Genomic DNA, 18,737 nt, shown 5'->3' on the forward strand with positions numbered 1-18,737 from the left:
ACTTAACCAAGATGTAGAATTCCATGCAAATCTATACCCCCTTAGCAACCACTGCCCTGGAGGCTGTTGATGAAGATGCAGACATTGAAATATTAGTATAAAACACATTTTGCCATAAAGCATGTGTCCATGTTCAAAGGAAAAAATAAGCACTATTGTGATGAATTGAAAGTTCTTACTATTTATTGAACTTTTTGTTAGTTGCTTGTTGCATGAAAAGATCTCCAAGCTATTTAAAACATGTGCAATTCACAAACCATACATAAAACAACATACACACCCCAGTAGAGAGCTTTGGCAGCCCCCTAACAGGGAAAAGAATGTCATAGTCCATCCAAAGCATGGACAGGGGGAGATTAGTTTTGGCCTGACATTCAAAAGTTGACAGTGAAGGTGCCAGGCAGATGTCATTGGGAAGAGAATTCCTCAAATGGAGAGCCAAAACTGAAAAGGCCTTCTCCCTGTAATCAATTATGCTTTCTTTTAGAAGCAAAATTTACAGGGTCTCCCACCTTGGAGAACAAAACACTGGGATCTGCTTTATTAGAACCTCCAAATCAGGAAACAGAACGTCGTTCAAGACCTATACTTGCCTCTGGCCATGAAGATGGTTTTATTTATCTCTGGACTATAACGGTAGGTCCTTTTGCGTAACTGGATTGTGGTAGAAAACAATGGGTTCAAGCATCCTTGTATTGTGCTATCAGCCAAAGGATGTACAATCCAAAAAGATTATTCTTCTACATCTCCTGTCCTCTTTCTCTGTTTTTGTAGGAAACACATAAAATTATATTACTATTTATGCTTCATCAACAAAGGAAAGGATTAAAAAATATGTAGAACAAAAAAAAAAACATTGTTTAGAATTCATTCTGATCCAGCTGTTCTTCCAGCAGTAGCCTCGGGAAAGCCACAAAATGGGGCATTTGGGGGGCAGGGGTTCCGCACCAACAACTTTGGATCTGCCCAACAGATTCCTCAAAGGGATCAAGCCTCAGGCCCCTCAGCTGTGGTAGCAACCCCCCCACCCCACCCCCTTGAAGATGAGCAGCAGGGTTTAGGTTGTGTTAGTCAAATCTCACTGCCCTGCTGATCCCTAGCCAGGAGTCAGGATTGCTATGTTAGCCAGGGTGCTAGTAGACTGGTGTGACTCCAAACCCCTAATGTCAGAAAACGCTGCTTTGTTAAAAGAAAGTCCGATTGTGTTTTTGTTTGTGAAGGGAGATCTACTGAGAGAAATTTTGCCTTTCACAAAACATCCTCCAATTCCTTTGACAGCACTGTGCACTGGTGTATCTTCTAAAACACTTTTTGCCGCTAATAAAGGTAAGCAACCATTTATCAGTTAAGGCTGTCATAACAGTTTGTAAGCATTAAAAAAAAAAAAAAAAAAAGATGAGTGCAGACAAGAACTGAACCCTTTCCAAAGCCTGGCCATCGGTCAAATTACTAAAACCATGTCAAACTTTTGAAGATAACTAAAGAATATCTGTAAGCACTCAATATTAAGCACATGCAAGTGTGAAATAAAATTAAAAAGAAATCCTGCATATGTCTCCTCAGAAAGGGAGGAAAAGGAAGGGAATAGAGGGCTGTAGTCTTAATTACGTTGGTTTAAACATGCATATAAATGCTAAGCAAATAATACTTTACTTTGAGAAATCCCTGAGGAATCAGTGCTCAGCAACAGGGAAGCAGCCAAGTGCTAGATCTTTTTCTTCTTTTAAAAAAAATATTTTTATTAGTTTTTCAGATATATAAAAAGTGCTAGGCTATTGTATATTGTCAAATGAACAGTTATTCTTATCCTGATACAAAATAAATGGTAAATCATATAACAATTTCTTTAAACAAACAACACAGAACAAATCACATCTTGGAAAATTAGGGCTGTAAACTGGGCACATAATCCAGATTCAGTAATCATAATTTAAATCAGAACCAGAATCTTAAAACTCTACCATATCAAGGGAAATAGACCACAACATTAATTTTACATTATGTTTAATGTATTAACCAAATCTTCTCATAAACAAAAGGGGGTTCTTGACAGTGGTCCTCCTTACCTGCAAATAAGATAAAATTGAACCAAACTGTTACAAACTATCATTGACCTTTCTGAGTCTGAACAATCTGATTGTAAGGTGCCAGCCTCAAGAAGGCTCTATCTGAACCTGTATAATCCTATTATTAATTTAAAGACTAATCCAGATCCCATCTTGGTCATTATTTACGGATGTCATAAGCCATGAAATTATCTGTGAATTGCTCCTGATCCATATGTGTAAATATTATTTTTGATGGGGCATTTCTCTTGCAGAGGGGCATGTTATACGGTGGCATATTGGCTCCTTCTTAGAAGATCCACAGGATACCAACAAGGTGAGGCAGCTGTAAAACAAGTGCTTGCTTTTAATTCACTTATTACATGGGAAATAGGTATCCCCTTACCAATGCCATTTTGCCCATTTTCTTTCCTAGCTTGCACTGCAAATCAGAACTTTCCTGTTAAATAAATAAAATGTAAAGAACGGTGAAGGTCTAGTATAATCCTAAAAACATGAGGCTTTGTGTTTGACCCGGGGTTTATGCTTGGACCAGGACTTACTGTATTCTAGAAAATTTATAAAATCTGGCACATGTTTGTGATTTGACAAGTAATCCAAATGGTCAGCCCACCTCACCCTCCAAAAAATCCATTCTATAATCACCATTCTATAATATAATAATCCATTCTATAATATGGTGATATTTGTTACCACACCTCACTAATTATCTGAATGAAGGGTGTTGTTAGGGATAGCCCAGAGGGCCTGAACCGTGAATCTCTCTTGGCCGGCCTTCCCTTTCCTTCCTTCTCACCTTTTAAAAACTTTTAAAAAAAAATTACTTGCTTGCCTTTAGGGCAGCTATGACTGGTGCCACCCACCATTCCTAGAGGCATTTTATACAAAAATTATCCTATGCAAGTTTGTGTCATGGGCCTGTGCCCTGAGTCCTGTACTCTAGGAGGGCCCTCCAGCCAGTAGGCCCAAGTTGGCCCCACAAGGATATTTTCATGACATCTTCTGATGAGCACAAGGGTGCAGTTATATCCTGTGTTTGTTGTGTATATCTGTTTCCCAGCCGACAACCGTGGCACTGTCCATGCCAACCTGCATGGAATCCCTTGCTAAAACAATGAAAGAGCAATTCTGAAGCAAGGAAGGGTGTGTATCAGAATCTCTGGCAGAAACAGGAAGGTTTTCTTACCATTGTATTAGGAGGGGATCCCTAGAAACTGCTGCTAAAATGAGGAAAGAAACCATTGCCTTCTAGCAATTTGGCCCGCAAGGCCGATCCTGATAAGGATCTGGCCCATGGAGCCAATGAGGTACCTAGCAACACTCCTGGTCTGAAAATGGAGCAGCGTTTTTCTGTAGCTGTGCCTGAGGCCTGATGTCCATCTTTGATGGAGACACAGACAGGCCTATTTCCTGCCAGACATGATGTACTTCCACGCTGGAGGACTGAACCAGTATTTATTTAAAGCATTCATTTTCCACCCTTCAATTCAAAATGTTCAGAACCGTATGCAGTCTGCACTGGTAGCAAGGTTCCCTGATCATCTAGGTGGTTTTACTGTTTTTAAAGTTGGTGTGTTTTGTATTTTTTTCTCATTTTATCTTGTACAACAGTTTGAATCTTTCCAGCTGTGAACCTGTTTCTAAATATGTAAAAGTAAAATAAAGAGTTGGTTAGCTGTGTTGGGATGACTTACCTACACCTGTTCACATCAGCTGCTTGAATGTTAGAGCTTCTCAACGCCCACCAAAGCTCTCTCACGTATTGCTAACCTCTCTTATTCTGCAGCATATAAAGCAACAAATTTGCTGGAGAGCTCATTCCGCCAAAATAGTCAGCTTGTTCTATGAAGAAGAAAAATGCCTTGTGGTGACTGCTGCTAGTGATAGTTCTGTCAGGTTAGTTACAATTAGTGGCAAGCATTTGAATTTGGCCTATGCCAGAGTTGCTTTGTCCGCTTGATGGGGCATTTAAAAGCACATAGCTTTCCCCAGTGAATCCTAGGAAGTGTAATATGTTGAGGGTGCTGGGAATCATAGCTCTGAGGGGTAAATTACAGTTCCCAGGATTGTCTGAGAGGAGCCATGGTTTCCAAAGTGGTATAAATGTGCTTTAAATGAATGGTGTGAATGTGACCTGTGTCACAGTTTTGCACGCTGGCAAATAATATCACAGCATGGCCTGGGATACTGTATGGAAAACTGCAGAGAGGGCCAGTTCCAGCATTGAGGGGTCACTCAGCAAATGCCGTCCATTTGGCCTTTCTCCTACTGGGCCTCTCTAGAACTTTTGCTGGGCTCTTGGAGGTTTCTCTTGGCTATGGCTGTCATTTTGGATTTCTTGGTACAGAAAGTATTGATCTGAGGTGTAGATATCTTTCCCATTCTAATTAATTCAAGAGGGTTCTGGAAGCTTCTCTGTGTGAAAGAAACAAGCAGAAGGTTCATGGTATTTGGGTTATTTCTTCAGAGAAGCTGAGTACAGCTGCCTTAAACTGGTTCTGTTACCTCTTCTGTCAAGGTCATGCTGACTATAATAACAGGCCAGAAGGAGGCTGGGTCTCACTTTCTCTTTCTATCTCTTTCCTTCTGGTGTGGTATTCTGTATATAGTGTTAAGATTTAATCTTATTATAAGTTATTGTAAGTTTAAATTAAGTCTGCTGCAACTGGATTTCTTATGGACAGTGCCAATCCTGAATGTATTGGATTTGTGACCATTATGCTCATTTGCCTTCAGTAGGAGTAAAGCTCTGCTGGGTGAAATATAATTGCCTCTGGTCTATTTTTTGGGAATCCTGCAACGTGCTTAAGTTTTTACTCGGCTAACTATACGTTGGAGTTCTGCTCTGGATCAATATTGAGTAGAATTCCATGTCAATGGCAGCCATGTTTTTGCTCAAAAGTTGAGTTGACTTCCAGGGTACAGTATAGAAAAATCATGGTCATTTGCCCCCCAAAATATGGCCACTGCTGAAAGCCAGTGAGAGTTGTTTGAGGGGAATTTTTTGATAGAGGGCCCAGGGCAAACATCTACCATGGGCCCTGTTGGAACACTGTGATCCCAGCAACTGCCAAAGATATTATTGTGCCTGACTGCAGCTTCTGCTCCTGGTAGACATGCTGAATAACTATTTTTCTGTGGGCTGCCACAGGCTAACCACTACAGACAAAGAGGTTTTGAGCACTGGTTCTTAATATATTATGCTGTGAGCATTCCAATTCTTCTCAAGTGGAAATCTGTTTCGTTTTTGGTTAGTATTTGGTTAGTAGTCTTCTGTTTAGAAATCAATATTGTTTAAACATTTCTTTATTGGCCTTCTTCTTCACACAGGCTCTGGCATGCACCCGATGGACACTACATTGGTTACTTTGGTCAGCGCAGGTTGTTTGAACTCTTGGAATCCGCAGATATCATTTTGCCCTGTGACGTGAATGAAATCCCCTTCAGCATAAGAGACAACAGCAAATATATGGATAAAAAGCAGAAGTTTGAATATCCTCTGGTCCTTGACAGAGAGAAGTAAGATTGGCCACATATTAGATTGCATGAGGAGAAACACCTGCAGTTTCTATAGGAACTTGTGTATAAGGCAAGGATGGGAAACTTGTGGCCCTCCAGCAGCTTTTGGACTCCAACTCCCATCAGCCCCAACCATCTTGGCCATTGGTCAGGAATGATGAAAACAACATCTGGAGAGTAACAGGTTCCCCATCTCTGCTATATAGAATTACTACAGAATACACTGAACTGAAGCTAAACAATGTGGGTTGTGGCCACAAGTATGGACCCAAATATCCTTTCCACCCACCTACCATCTCACTGTCACAAAACTTTTGTCAGTCACCACAATATCCCCCCTGAAGCTCAGCAATGCCTGTGAAACTTCGCAGATGCCACAGCTGATCTGAAGGACAGTGTCCCCGAAACCTCTCCACAAATCAGCAAGGGGTTGACTTTCTTCATATTCTCTCCACCCTGTTCTGATACGACTCAAAGATAATTATTCACATTAATAAATGAAGTTGTGTCTTTTTAAGCAGCTGGTTTTTTAAAAAAAATATATATATAGCTGCCAGTTACCTTTATGCCCTTGTAAAGATTTCCACAGCTTGCTCGTGAAATAAAATTAATATTTAAAATGAGTTGTGAGTGCACATTTAAGGTTTAAGAGAGGTATAAATAACCGCCCTTTTGGGTTAGAACCCGTGAAAGCTGTCCTTTGTAATACACATTGCAATGAATGGTAGTCTATAAATAAATAAATGACAACAGTACAATTCAGCAACATGGTGTTTGGTTTAGCACTTTCACTATGCGCATTTAGGGCCCATACTCCTAAGGCAGCAGTCAGCAGTTCCTTCGTCCACAGGGTGAAATCCCCATGTCCCACCTGCTTTTGCACTGCATTTGATAGATGTACTTACTACCAGTTCAAATGCAGATATCCCTCCTAAGCACACCCACCCACAACTATTAGGCAGCTGAAAACTTTTTTTTATTGTTTAAAGCACTGCTTGTATGTTTATGCCATTAAATGTTGGTTTATGCCCTTTTTTTTAAAGGTAACTTTTTAAAATGGAACAACTGCCCTGCAGGGTAGGGGTGAGGTAATTCATGATATCACAGGCACCTGCCAATCAGCTGTCAGCTTCTGCAAACTAACATGACGTGCTTCCCCTCTTCTCAGTTCCGAAGACCCCACCATTCACATTATATATGTGGAGCATTTACATCCTTTTGAATTTACCTTTGTAGAAAAGATGTATTTCTTAGTTATGGGGCCATCCATCTGCAGAGCATTCCTATGTATATTTACACAGAAACAAGTCCCTCTGTGGTCAGTGAGTCTTACTGTGCTTCCGGTTGCAGCCTGAAAAGGGCAAACTGTACTGCTTTAAATTTTCTAAATTTTATTGCAATTATTTTTTTATTGCAAGTTATACTTTATTTTTATCTTGCATGATTATGACATTAAGTTTCTTTTGTTTTGTAAGTACAACATCTTTTCCTTTCTTTTTTTCTAGATGGAAGACTCTGACCAGAAGCTCCTTGTCATTGAAAAAGCCTGGCCCTTTTGAAGTTGATCAAGATTTCAAGTTTTTCAAAGCCCTGGCTTCTCCTATGGTACTAAGAGTCAATTGTCATGTCAGAACTCCCTAAAACTGCCATTACATAGAATTGTAGAATTGGAAGGGACCCAAGGGTCATCTAGTCCAACCCCCTACAATGCAGGAATCTCAGCTAAAGCATCTATCACAGATGGCCATCCATATCTTTAGTTGCCAGGTGAAAACATTTCCCCTTAACCAGACCTGTGGCTGATTAACATTCTATGTCCCTTTAAATGTGTTTGGGGGGTTTTGGTTTCTTCTTGTTGCTTTTATTATGTACTTTGTTTTCTCATTTTTGCTCTGTGATCTTCAAAGGAAGGGTCCTCCATCTGTAGAGACAATGTTCATTCATGAAGACACTCATAGAAGTGGACCATGCTAGATAGAGTTGCATGTGTAAATCATGATTAACTGAATTTTGGAGGTGGGGTGTCCATCCTAAATATAATGGGTGCTTCCAGTTTGTTGCTACTTTATGCTGCAAGCCATTCATAGAAATCACATGACTCCCCCCACAAATAATCATAGGAACCATAGTTCAGACCCCCTGGAGCTGTACTTTCCAGTACCCTTAACAGGCCACAGTTCCAGCTGTTTTAAGGCATTTGCCTGAACATGTGAAGACTGCATCCATGCATGGGGGTGGGGGTACATTGTCACCAATTCTTCCAGTGTCACCAGACAATGCAGGCTTCTCTTCAGACCCTTGACTGTTAGCATGAAGGTCAGAAGAAGGTTTCAAAAAAGCACATTCTGAGCCCTGATTTGACAATTTTGACGGTAGCACCAGATTTTATTTTATTTTTCATTTGTTGATACATGTTTCTGTTCAGGTAACTAGGAAGATCAGTATTGGCCATAATGTTAAATCACTGAATGTACTAAATGCTATACAATTAGATGTGGTGGGCTTTTTATTTATTTCATTATAAGTATTTGTTTTTGAGTTTTTTTGCTGGAAATGAAAATACTGATGGTATTGTTTGTGTCTTCTAGATTAACAAACACCCCCTGGAAAGTTTCAAATCTGGCAGCAAAGATACTGGTGTTGTATTTGGGTCTATACCTATATACAGGGTGAGTTCAAAGTAATTTGCTTAAATAAATGTTTCGTAATGGAAGAAACATTAAAATTAAGCAATGTCTCAGATTGTGAATTGCTACCATTTGCTTCTCATTTAAGTATCTCCTTTTTACTGAGCTTGAATTATTCCTTTTCCGCTCTGAGTTTTGTTTCCTTCCTATAAAATATCAACTGTCCTGTAAGATACATTTTGGCTCACCTATTATAGCGAGTAATAGTTGACTTTTACTAAGGCCTTGAGCATCACATATGGGCTATAAAACACCTGCATTCAGCACATAATGCCAGGGCTGTCTGTAGACGAGATACTGAGCCACAGTTATATCACAATCCTATGCTTACTTACCCAGAAGCAGGTCCTGCTGAGTTCAGTGGGAATTGCTGCCAGAAAAACGAGCATGTGATCACAGACTTAGACTGCAATCCTGCACTTAACTGGAAGTAAGTTCCATTCAACTCAGTATGTGCTAGTCCCATTAAACTCAATTGAGATGGAGCTTACTTCTGACACACAGGATTGTACTATATACCATATATTTTGACCTGGCTGTCCACATTGCTCCTCAGCTCAGTTTTTTCCCATCCCAGCGCCCTCCAGATGTTTTGGACGACAACTTTCATCAACCATCATAGCCATTCTGGCAAGGGCCGATTCTGCTGTAGTCTAAAACAGCTGGAGGACATCAGGTTGGGGAAGGCTGCCTTGAGCTTTCTTTTTCTAAGGAGAACCAGTTTTTGCATTCCACCTTAATACATGCTGTCACCTTCCCTCACATTCTTGTTTCCTCCCCGCTATCCTCAGAAGACTTGATTATGCAAACACAAAGAAGCTCTGGTTGTTATTATGTGAATGAGGAAATCCTGGGTTCAGGCTCCCAACTCTTCCTTGAACAAAATGGCTTTAGGGAAGCCGCCATCTCCCCCATACCACAATATAGGCATTAGGTAAGGTCTAGAGGTGCCCTTCTGCTAATGGAAGGGGCTGCAGTCCAGCAGAGGCTCCTGCTCATGGAAGGAAGAGGACAGGCAATTTTCACTGGTTCTCCTTGCAGCTCTCTGCACACATTGCCATGCTGTTCTAGAGGGTTCTCATCTCACAAAGCAGATTTTCAGTGGGCGGGGAAATCAGAGAAATTTGCCTCTCCCTCCTTATGTAAGTGGGAGTGGAATGCTGGAATCGACCCTGTTAAATTTTATTGTAATAATCACTGAGCTATTTTATGTGAAGTACATTGAACATTAACAAGTCCTGTATAAGTGCTATTGTTACGATCAATGTTGTCAGATTCATTCACCTCTATTCCACCTCTGCCACTGCGCAATATCTGTCTTTCCTTCACTCAAGTTTTTTGCCTTCCCATCTTAGTGATACTGTGACTCTTCCTGCTCTCATAGAATCTTGGAAAAGGCACTCAACTGGCATTGTCCTAAGAGATGTTTAGGACTGATGTGTGATATGATCTACTAGGCATAGGCAAACTCAGCTCTCAATATGTTTTTAGACTACAACTCCCACAATCCCTAGCTAACAGGACCAGTGGTCAGGGATGATGGGAATTGTAGTCCCAAAACATCTGGAGGGCTGAGTTTGCCTATACCTGTGATATACACTGGATGTGAATAGGCAATGAGAGACGTTTTCAGGAAAAAACAAACAAACATGAACATGGCTTTGGCTAGACTTTGCCAATATGGTGCCTTCCTGATGTTTAGGCCTTTCTTCCAGCATCTCTGGCCTTTCATGGTAACATGAAACATGAAATTTATTATGGTCAGAGACCAGCTTGAACCTTTCATGGTACATGTGCCGGGTAAGATGAAAATTGCTATTGTGTGCTGGGGCCTAGCATGACAGAGGTTTGTCCCAGTTGGCTCCTAGATGCTCTAGGCACTTTATGGGCCTTAAAGCTGAGCCTTAAATTCATTTTTCTGTTACACTGGAGACTTCTGTACCAGTATACAGATTGCAAGGCAGTCAAGAAACATATGAATCTTCTCTAGGCTTTTTAGGACAACTGTCAGTCTTCCATTTCCCGTTATTAGTTTAAAAGAATTTTGTGACATGCTTTATGACAGAGAAGCAATAAAACCTGAAAAACATTCGCTTCCATTTTTTTCCAACTCTGCAGGTACAAATCAGGAATATCACTGTTACAAAGTCACAGGGAGTTAAAGACAAGTAAAAATAGAAATATCACACATTTCAATAGTTCTATTGGGGGTACATTATTCCAAAGCTGTGTCTTATTGACTAAGCAGCCATAAAATGTTGTTCTTGCCTTTAAAATAATGCTTATATATTTGAGTGGTGAGAAGCTCCAGAGACACAGCACTTACCCAGGGTTGGTTCTTTTTAGATGTTTTTTGGAGGTTTAATTGTGTTTTGTTGTACTTAGGTTTATTTACAAATACGCATTTTGATCATAAATGGGGACACACATTTAGCCAAAGTTTAGCCAACATATAACCAAAGTTCACTACCCCTACAACAGATATCCATAGAAACAGCCAGCACCCTATGAAGCCCAAAACTCTCTTCACACACCAAGACCTGAATTGCCTCTTCGATCATGTTTCCTATTCAAAACATTCCCAAAATCATCCTGCATGGAAAAGCAATTTTCTAAATATTGAGTTCCCATGACAATAGACTGCCTGTAGTTTACCTAACAAAAGGATGGATTGGCTAACAGGTTTGACCAACTTTAAGCAACCTTTCTGATCTGCTCCTCTCCAATATTAACAATATTTGGCTTCAAATACTGTAAAGCAGATTCAGAAGTCGAGAATTTTAATATGACATTTTGTTAAGGATTGGAAATTTGGCTATTTAAATAGCTGGACAGTCTGCTGAATAAAAGACTGGCACAAAATCAGGTATGGACCTGACACCCTTTACATCCTTTCCACTCCTTCCCATACATACACTATCCCATGTCTGAGACTTTCCTGTTGCTGATAGCTAACCCACAAACGGTGCTGCGCTCATGGGAAAGCTGCTTGGAAAGCTCCAATTGCATCTGTGTTGTTTAATAGGAAAACACCCTAACAAAATGTGCACCAAGCTACAGAAAACCCACACTCTTCATTTCAGCTCTTAGGACTGTGGCCTTAATGCATAAATCCCAATTTACTATCTATACCTGCTTAACTGAGAAAAAAGTGCAATTGAACTTGAGTGTAGGATTGCACTGTGAAAAAGACACATCTGAAAATATGTTATATAGAGCTAAAAACAAATAACAAAGTAATTGCCAAATGTGACTCTTTCGCTTTTCACTGGGGTACAAAATGAAAGTCAACAAGGAAATATTAGACTTTTGGTGTGTGTTTTTAACATACAGGAAAGGAAAATTAAGTTCACACATATACTATGGGAGATAACTGGCATGAGCAAGCCACCTTTTTAGAGAAAGGTTTAGAGAGAATAATATATAAGTAATTGAAAATGAGCCAAAATGCAAGCCAAAATCACTTTCCACCTCTACAGAAGTAATAGAAATTCTCCTTCATTCAGCACAGCTAAGTGTTTTTGCTACTGCAAGCTACTCTTCATGTAGAAGACAGATTCTACCAGGGCAGGCTAAAGGCAACAGGTGTATCTTGCTTATAGAAAAGAGATTGCAATCCAAAGCACTCTTAAAAACTGAAGTGCCAGGTTTTTTTGTTTCTGTTTTAAACTTAATTAGTGCTTTTCCTTTATAAATCTCAAAGCAGTTAAAGTAATTAAGAACAATTAAAACATATAGGTAGTTGCATCGCATAATTTCAGTAACAACAACAGCCAATCAAGAAATGTCATGGGGAGCTCATTCACAAAATGGGCACAACAATGAATATTAGAATTACTTATAGGGATAGAGAAGGATTTACCTGATTTGATCCAGCCAGATCCTGATTATCTGGATTGGATCACTAGTCTACTTTAGTCCATTTTAGAATCTGCAGTCCTGGGGGCTGAGAACAATAACGTGTCTTCAAGTTCTGCCACTCTCAGACTTGCTCTGTTCTACTCAAAGTGCACAGCGGCCAAACAAACCAAACAACCATATGCTAGTAGCTGGATTATTTCTGGAATTTTTTGTAGGTGTGGGGCAGTGGATTTTAAATGGACAAAGGCACCACTGGAGCCCTCAGACTGCCTTGTAGATGCTTTTATTTCATGCTGACTTAAAAGGATTTCCCTTTTAGAAATCAAATGGAAACAAAGACTCCTTTGAAGTGGAACAGACAGGACCGCAATGGGTCTCTCCATCCCTAATTACTTCTGAGCAAAAAGGTGCAGGATGGATCTCAAATAAGGAGGGTGGTGTTTGCTGACAGCGAATACTAACAACAAAACAAGACGGGGGGGGGCGGGGAAATAGCTGTACATGTTGCCCACTAATGACAGCACAAGAATGAATGGTTTTAAAATGGAGGCAAATACAGAGAACATGCACCACTTGCAGCATCCATGTTCTGGAATAAACATGCATTTTATATGATGGCAATGGAACTTACAGTTCATGGGTGAATTCTTTAGAGTGTAAAATTGATATGGGCTTTGAAGAAGAAACAGTACCTCAGTGGAAGCAGCTGTCTTGAGGGGGCTGTTGGATCTTCTTCCTTGAAGGTTTTTCAAGAAGAGGCCAGACGGGCACAAGCTATATTGTCTTGGGGAAAATAGTTGAAGAAGGTAATCAGCTGGGCTTCTTCAAACCATGTAGATGTGACAAAAAGAATGACACTATTCCAAAAGCAAAAGCCAGAAGAACAAGTTTCCTTTTTTTTTGGGAAATTATAACCTGACACCATATTGGTAAGATTTTTAGGTCATTACTTGCTGGGTTGCCAAAGGGATATTTTTGTAAACAGGAAAATGTTGGTGGTGGAGTGGTTTCACTTCAGGCTATCTGTACACCGTAAATGCCAAAAATTGGCGTGAGAGGACAAGTATATTGGTATAAAAGGCTTTGTAGTCTAGAAGCGTCTGTAGATTTATTTCACAAAGTTGGTCATGGCCCTTTAAATAAACGAATACAAACATAGGCAAGCAATGTTATCATTCTTATGATTCCTATCTTGTTGGCACTATTCAGAAAGAAACTTTGAAAAATAGCAGTTAGAAAACCCATCAGTTTAACTCTCACCTCGGCACCCACAGCATTTATTTCCCATTCTCAAAAACAGCCAAAGAGCCTTGAAGCACCCTAAATAACTAATTTATTATGGCATAAGCTTTCATAACTTCGTCAGAAGCATGAAGATAAATCTCAGTGGTCAGAAGAAGAAAATTGTAAGTTGAACAGCTATGAGATGACTAAATTACAGTCAATGAGACCTTCAATAAATGTTATAGGCACACCTTTAACCTTTCACAGTACCAAGTTGGTGATACCGTAATTACTGAGGTTATGGTATTAACAACTGTAGTGGGCAGGGAACCATTCACAGCAAACAACCGTAGATAGCACAGATATGTTGGTATTGACCATCTAATTAACTTGTGAATTACTGTATTTATCTCCATTTCACCCACTGCAAGCTGAAACTGCTTGATGAATTTTTGCGTTGTATTCTTCCATTAAAAGTATTCCACAGTGGTCAATTACAGAATGTCCCAGGAGTTGGGGGTATTTTCTCACTGGTTTATGGACAATCCCATTCGTATCATCAGATTTGTGGACATTTATGCTTTTGCATAGAGACTTGTCATGTGTGTCCTATTTAGAACACAGAAGAGCATTGTTGGCATAAATCACACCTACCTCAGCTATATATGTGTTAATTACATTTCCCTGGCAAATAACTTCTATCTCAGCCTCAGTTTACCTTCTGAAAAAGAAATTATAATATTGACCTACTGCAAGGGGATTGCTGTGAGGCTGGACATGATAAATGTAAAAAACTTGTACATCAAAAGTGTTTTATATAAATAACAGCAAGAAGCTGACTAAGGGATTTTTCCTTAGTGCAGATTTCACAAATGTTGCACCTGTCCACATAATTCTTGATTTTTTTCCTAAATTACTTGTAAAAGGTTACAACTCCTCCGAAGATTAAACCTATTCATACAAAGGATCAGGAAGACTCTGTTGACAGTATTGGCATGAGAAGCAGAATTATTTCCCATTCAGTAAGTGTATTGTTTCTTCATGTAGCATGCATGTTATGTCTAAGAATGGGAGGCGCGTGGAGGGAGTTTCTGGATTTTAAATTTCAGGCAATACAACTGAATCTGCTTAAATTCAAATAATTCACCTTCTGAACTGACACATCTGTTTGGCTACTTCTTGGTCAATTGGCTGTGGGTAGTTTGTTTTGCAAAAATGAAATTAAGATTGGGACAAATAATAAAGTGCAAAAAGCAAAACAGTAAACTAAATGGTTATAGCATTCTTTTTTCATCACAGTGAACCTTCAAAGTCTACAAGCCAGGATGGGGGAGAAATCCAATTCACTTTGCATTTATAGGCAGACCTCCCTAATTCACCCTTTCCAAAACAATATGTGGACCGAAGCACAGCCATTCTTTGAAATATTTGCCCTTCTCTGAATTTTGAAAGGCAGTTTCCAGCCAAGTAATATGTACAAAAATGCAAATACTAAAGTGTGCGTATATATTTGTGAAAATAACATACAGAAAATAGTTATAGTGGGGGGAAATTTGCTTTGCAAAGATGTATATGTTAGGGGAAATTTGCACTAAAATGGTGGTTAATTTTTACAAGGATGGGGGGGGTCACAATGATGTGGAAATGTGGAGATCTGAACTTAAGAGTGAAAAAAATACAAAATAGAAAGAAACTGAAATGGACAGAAATGGGAGCCCATCCCTCCCTCCAAGTACAGTAAATGTCCCCCCCACCAAATGCTGGCAAAGAAGTACATAGGAGTGTATTGCCAGAAGAATATTTTGGAGTGTAAGAAAGTAGGCATATTCTAATGCTGCTCTTCTCATCTGCCAAATCAGAAGTTGTCTGACAGAGCCCCATTAGCAGTAGGGTGGAGCAGAGAAGAGACCACCCCTTCTTTCCTGCAAGGCAAGCTGAAACCATAAAGCAAGGAGGGCTGACTCTTGTGCCTTTAAGTAGTACTGGTTTTTTAGCATTAGCTATAGGGAAACTACTTACCGTTGCTGTACCTTTCTACTTGTTTAGAACCCCGCAAACCTCTAAATATGTGCTTGTAGTCAAGCTGCTCGTACTCGCCCTATAGTTCCCATCAGTCAACCTCTTTAAGCTAAATCCTAGCCTCCTTCCTTTAAAAACACATATGTCTTTTGCAAGATCTGGACCAAAAGCAAGCAAAGCAATTTAACAAGAGGGCTGCACAAGAATCACAGAAGGTGGGAAGAGAGATTGGGTCTTCTGATTGTAATAGACTCATGTGTGCTGGTACCGCCTTTGATATTCAGGATCATGTGCAAAGATCGGTATAATGCTCACATACTATTTGGGTTACTTTGCCTTAAAATGGGCATCAGTAAGCATTTGCTCTGCTCTTTCTCTTACAGCCATCGCGTGTCGTCGCTGCAAAAGCTGCCAAAGCTGCAAAAACCCTTCAGGCCCCTCCCTTCTAACCTCCTCTAATGCCAATCCAAGTATGAAAACCATGAAACAGGAAGATGTGTTGCAATGAACATCGGTGAAAATAAAATTGTGATAACACAAAAGGAAAGATCTCTGGATTTTTGTATCTGAAACACTAGGCATGCACAAGCCTACAGACTTCATTTTCAGCAGTTTCTTTTCCCGTTGTTAATATCATTGCTGTACTCCAACAGAGGAATTTTAAAGTGAGACTCCAGTACACTATATCTGAACTAGAACTAATAACTAAATTTAATTCTGTTTATTTGGGCTTGGATGGAAACAGTGGCTTCCTGTTCCACCTCAGGTGTTGATTTACCGAGCAGTGCTAAAATGATTGTGTTTTCACTAGTTACTGCTGTTGGGAATAATTTCTGTGTTTGTTGGTGTACATTTAGACTTGAGCTGAATTGTTTCAGACTCTGCTTTTTGCATGTCTTTGCCATTTTTACCCCAATGTTTGCAGTTTTTCCTGTCCTCTGTACACTCATACCTGCCAGCTGAGGATGCTGTGCCTCTGATGAACTGCACTCTGGTCCATGAAAACTTATATGCCATAATAAAGTTACTAGTCTTTAAGTTGCTATGAGGCTCTCTGTTGGTTTTGCTGCAAAAGGTTAAGATTGCCCCTCTGGATCATGTTGAAAACTTCCTGCCGATGCAGACGCAGGTGGCGCTGTGGTCTAAACCACTGAGCCTAGGGCTTGCCGATCGGAAGGTCGGCGGTTCGAATCCCCGTGACAGGGTGAGCTCCCGTTCAGTCCCAGCTCCTGCCAACCTAGCAGTTCAGAAGCATGTCAAAGTGCAAGTAGATAAATAGGTACCGCTCCGGCGGGAAGGTAAACAGCGTTTCCGTGTGTTGCTCTGGTTTCGCCAGAAGCTGCTTAGTCATGCTGGCCACATGACCCAGAAAAACAGTCTGCGGACAAATGTCGGCTCCCTCGGCCAGTAAAGCGAGATGAGCGCCACAACCCCAGAGTCATTCGCGACTGGACTTAACTGTCAGGGGTCCTTTACCTTTACCTAATCCTGCCGATGAGGCGCTGGCAGGGGAGGGAAGTCACATTCTCAAACTAGCTTATATACAAGTACAGTACACACTTTATATTATGAGTGCAATAAGATTTGTCTGGCATATAGAATAGCCAAGTAAGCCAGTCTTCCTGGCACTGAGAGAGAACCCAACATAAAGAAATATTTCTGAGAAAACGAGCCTGTGTTATATCCCTTCCAAATACATGAAACAAATGGCGACTTGGGGGAAATCTTTAACTTCTCATGAAAACTAGCTGTGACAAGGTAGATAAACCAGTTTCCTTCCTTGAAATAAGAAGAGGGATGCAAGTCCACTCACATTACTGGGCCTCTGTGTTGTACCACGCTCCCTGGGAGGAACCCAGAGGAACAATCTGCCCATGATGCAATCCTTCAAGGTGGGCACCTACTTGCTAATGACGCTGGAACATGGGTTGGGGCTCTTGTCTTCTGTCCCAGACCCTGCTCCAAGTGTGCCCTGCTATAGATGGGTCACACTCTACTCTTGCTTTCCCCCAACTTGGTTCAGATGTTTTGAACTGCAACTTCCAACAGGCCTAGCCATTATGGTCAATAGGCAGGGGTGATGGGAATTGTAGTCCAAATTATATGGAGGTTGGGAAAAGCTGCCCTGCCCAGTCTAATGATGGAATTCTTGCTACTTATCACTGTAAATGCTTTACAAAATGTAATGTTTTATCAGTCATCAATATTTTAATATTACTGATCCATGTTTAAGGGATTCTTCTTGTCTTAATATTATCCTAATGCGTAATTTCTTAAGAAACATCTGTCGATTGATTTACATAGGTATCCATGCCTCCCTTTTCAAGGCAAAAAAAGGCTTCACAGTGGCTATAAAGAAAGCAGGGGTAAAAATTCTGTGACCCAACCATCTACAAGTCACCTACAGTAGCTGTGAAACTTCAATGTAACGCTGTTGTTTTAAGTGTGAACAGACTGGTTTAAATGTTTTTTGGATTGCGTTTCTGGTACTAGCTGATAAACCTGTGTGTAGGAATCTCATGTCAAAATGCTTTATGCAACACCTCGGAATTTTGTTGAGTGCTGGTTAAGATGTGTTAGCCCACACATTTCAAGTGCACACCCTTATTCTGTGCGTGAACTGGCTCTCAGATGAATGCATGGAGTCCTCAGCACCACTTAAGCATCCATTAAAGGTCTCCCAGGTATGTTCTGACCTTGCTTGACACGACTGGTGTGATACTTTGTGATCACATTTTAGATTTCATCTTCCTGTGGAGAGAGAAAACAGAACCTAATGGGACTTACATGCTTCTTAAGGTCATTTTTATAAAAGTTAACTTCTAATGGAGAGTGTGTTGTTATGTGCATTAATCCCATAATACTTTTCTACACACAGAAGAATCTTGGCTGTGTTTTGTAACCTTGAAAATGCCAACTTTTGTTCCTTCCTCATTTCTTGTTTTTATGATACTGTTCCACTGTTTTTATGTTTGTGTTTTTTGTATACTGCCTTAAGAGATTTTAGATATCTTAGACATTTTAGAGGTTTAGAAATTCATTTATTTCATAAAATTTGTACAGCACTTGATTTTTTAAAAAAAAAAAAACTTGAAGCAGTTTTCAAAAAGAAAAAACAAGAAAACCAAGAAAAATTCACACCAGTACTTTCAAACATGCACAAGTTACAATACTGAAAACAGATTATAATTCCCTGAACTTTCAAAGCATCTGGGTACGCTTGTCTGAACAACGTTTTTAGCAAATAGCAGGTGTGGAAAGAGTACAGTGAAGGTGCCTGCTTGATCTCAAACGGCAGGGAGTTCCAAAGTGTAGGTGCTGCCACACTAAGCAATCAGATTCTTACAATGACTATCACTGG

The 18,737-nt window shown here is 40.1% G+C and overlaps 1 protein-coding gene and 1 long non-coding RNA gene across 4 annotated transcripts in view; one reads left to right on the top strand and one right to left on the bottom strand.

The window, feature by feature from the left end:
• WDR64 (WD repeat domain 64) overlaps positions 1-16,419 on the top strand; it is a 65,727-nt gene extending 49,308 nt beyond the window's left edge. For both annotated transcript variants that reach the window (XM_080997664.1, XM_080997665.1), the window contains 9 exons: positions 488-636; positions 1,221-1,326; positions 2,321-2,382; positions 3,853-3,962; positions 5,397-5,585; positions 7,091-7,190; positions 8,174-8,254; positions 14,284-14,379; positions 15,760-16,419. In XM_080997664.1, the coding sequence (XP_080853790.1) occupies positions 488-636; positions 1,221-1,326; positions 2,321-2,382; positions 3,853-3,962; positions 5,397-5,585; positions 7,091-7,190; positions 8,174-8,254; positions 14,284-14,379; positions 15,760-15,825 (959 nt within the window). In that variant the 3' untranslated portion in view covers positions 15,826-16,419. The remainder of the gene's footprint in view (positions 1-487; positions 637-1,220; positions 1,327-2,320; positions 2,383-3,852; positions 3,963-5,396; positions 5,586-7,090; positions 7,191-8,173; positions 8,255-14,283; positions 14,380-15,759) is intronic.
• On the bottom strand, positions 1,386-3,869 carry LOC308472734. 2 transcript variants are annotated; one of them, XR_013983687.1, is made up of 2 exons: positions 3,761-3,869; positions 1,386-2,066 (listed from the first exon to the last, which is right to left on the bottom strand). It is a non-coding gene; the product is annotated as an uncharacterized lncRNA (long non-coding RNA). The 2 variants fall into 2 exon arrangements; XR_013983688.1 differs by having other exon boundaries at positions 3,253-3,845.
• Positions 16,420-18,737: the final 2,318 nt, after the last annotated feature.

The sequence above is a fragment of the Podarcis pityusensis genome (genome assembly GCF_964106645.2).
Source record: "Podarcis pityusensis genome assembly, chromosome: 3".
NCBI classification, from domain to species: domain Eukaryota; kingdom Metazoa; phylum Chordata; class Lepidosauria; order Squamata; family Lacertidae; genus Podarcis; species Podarcis pityusensis.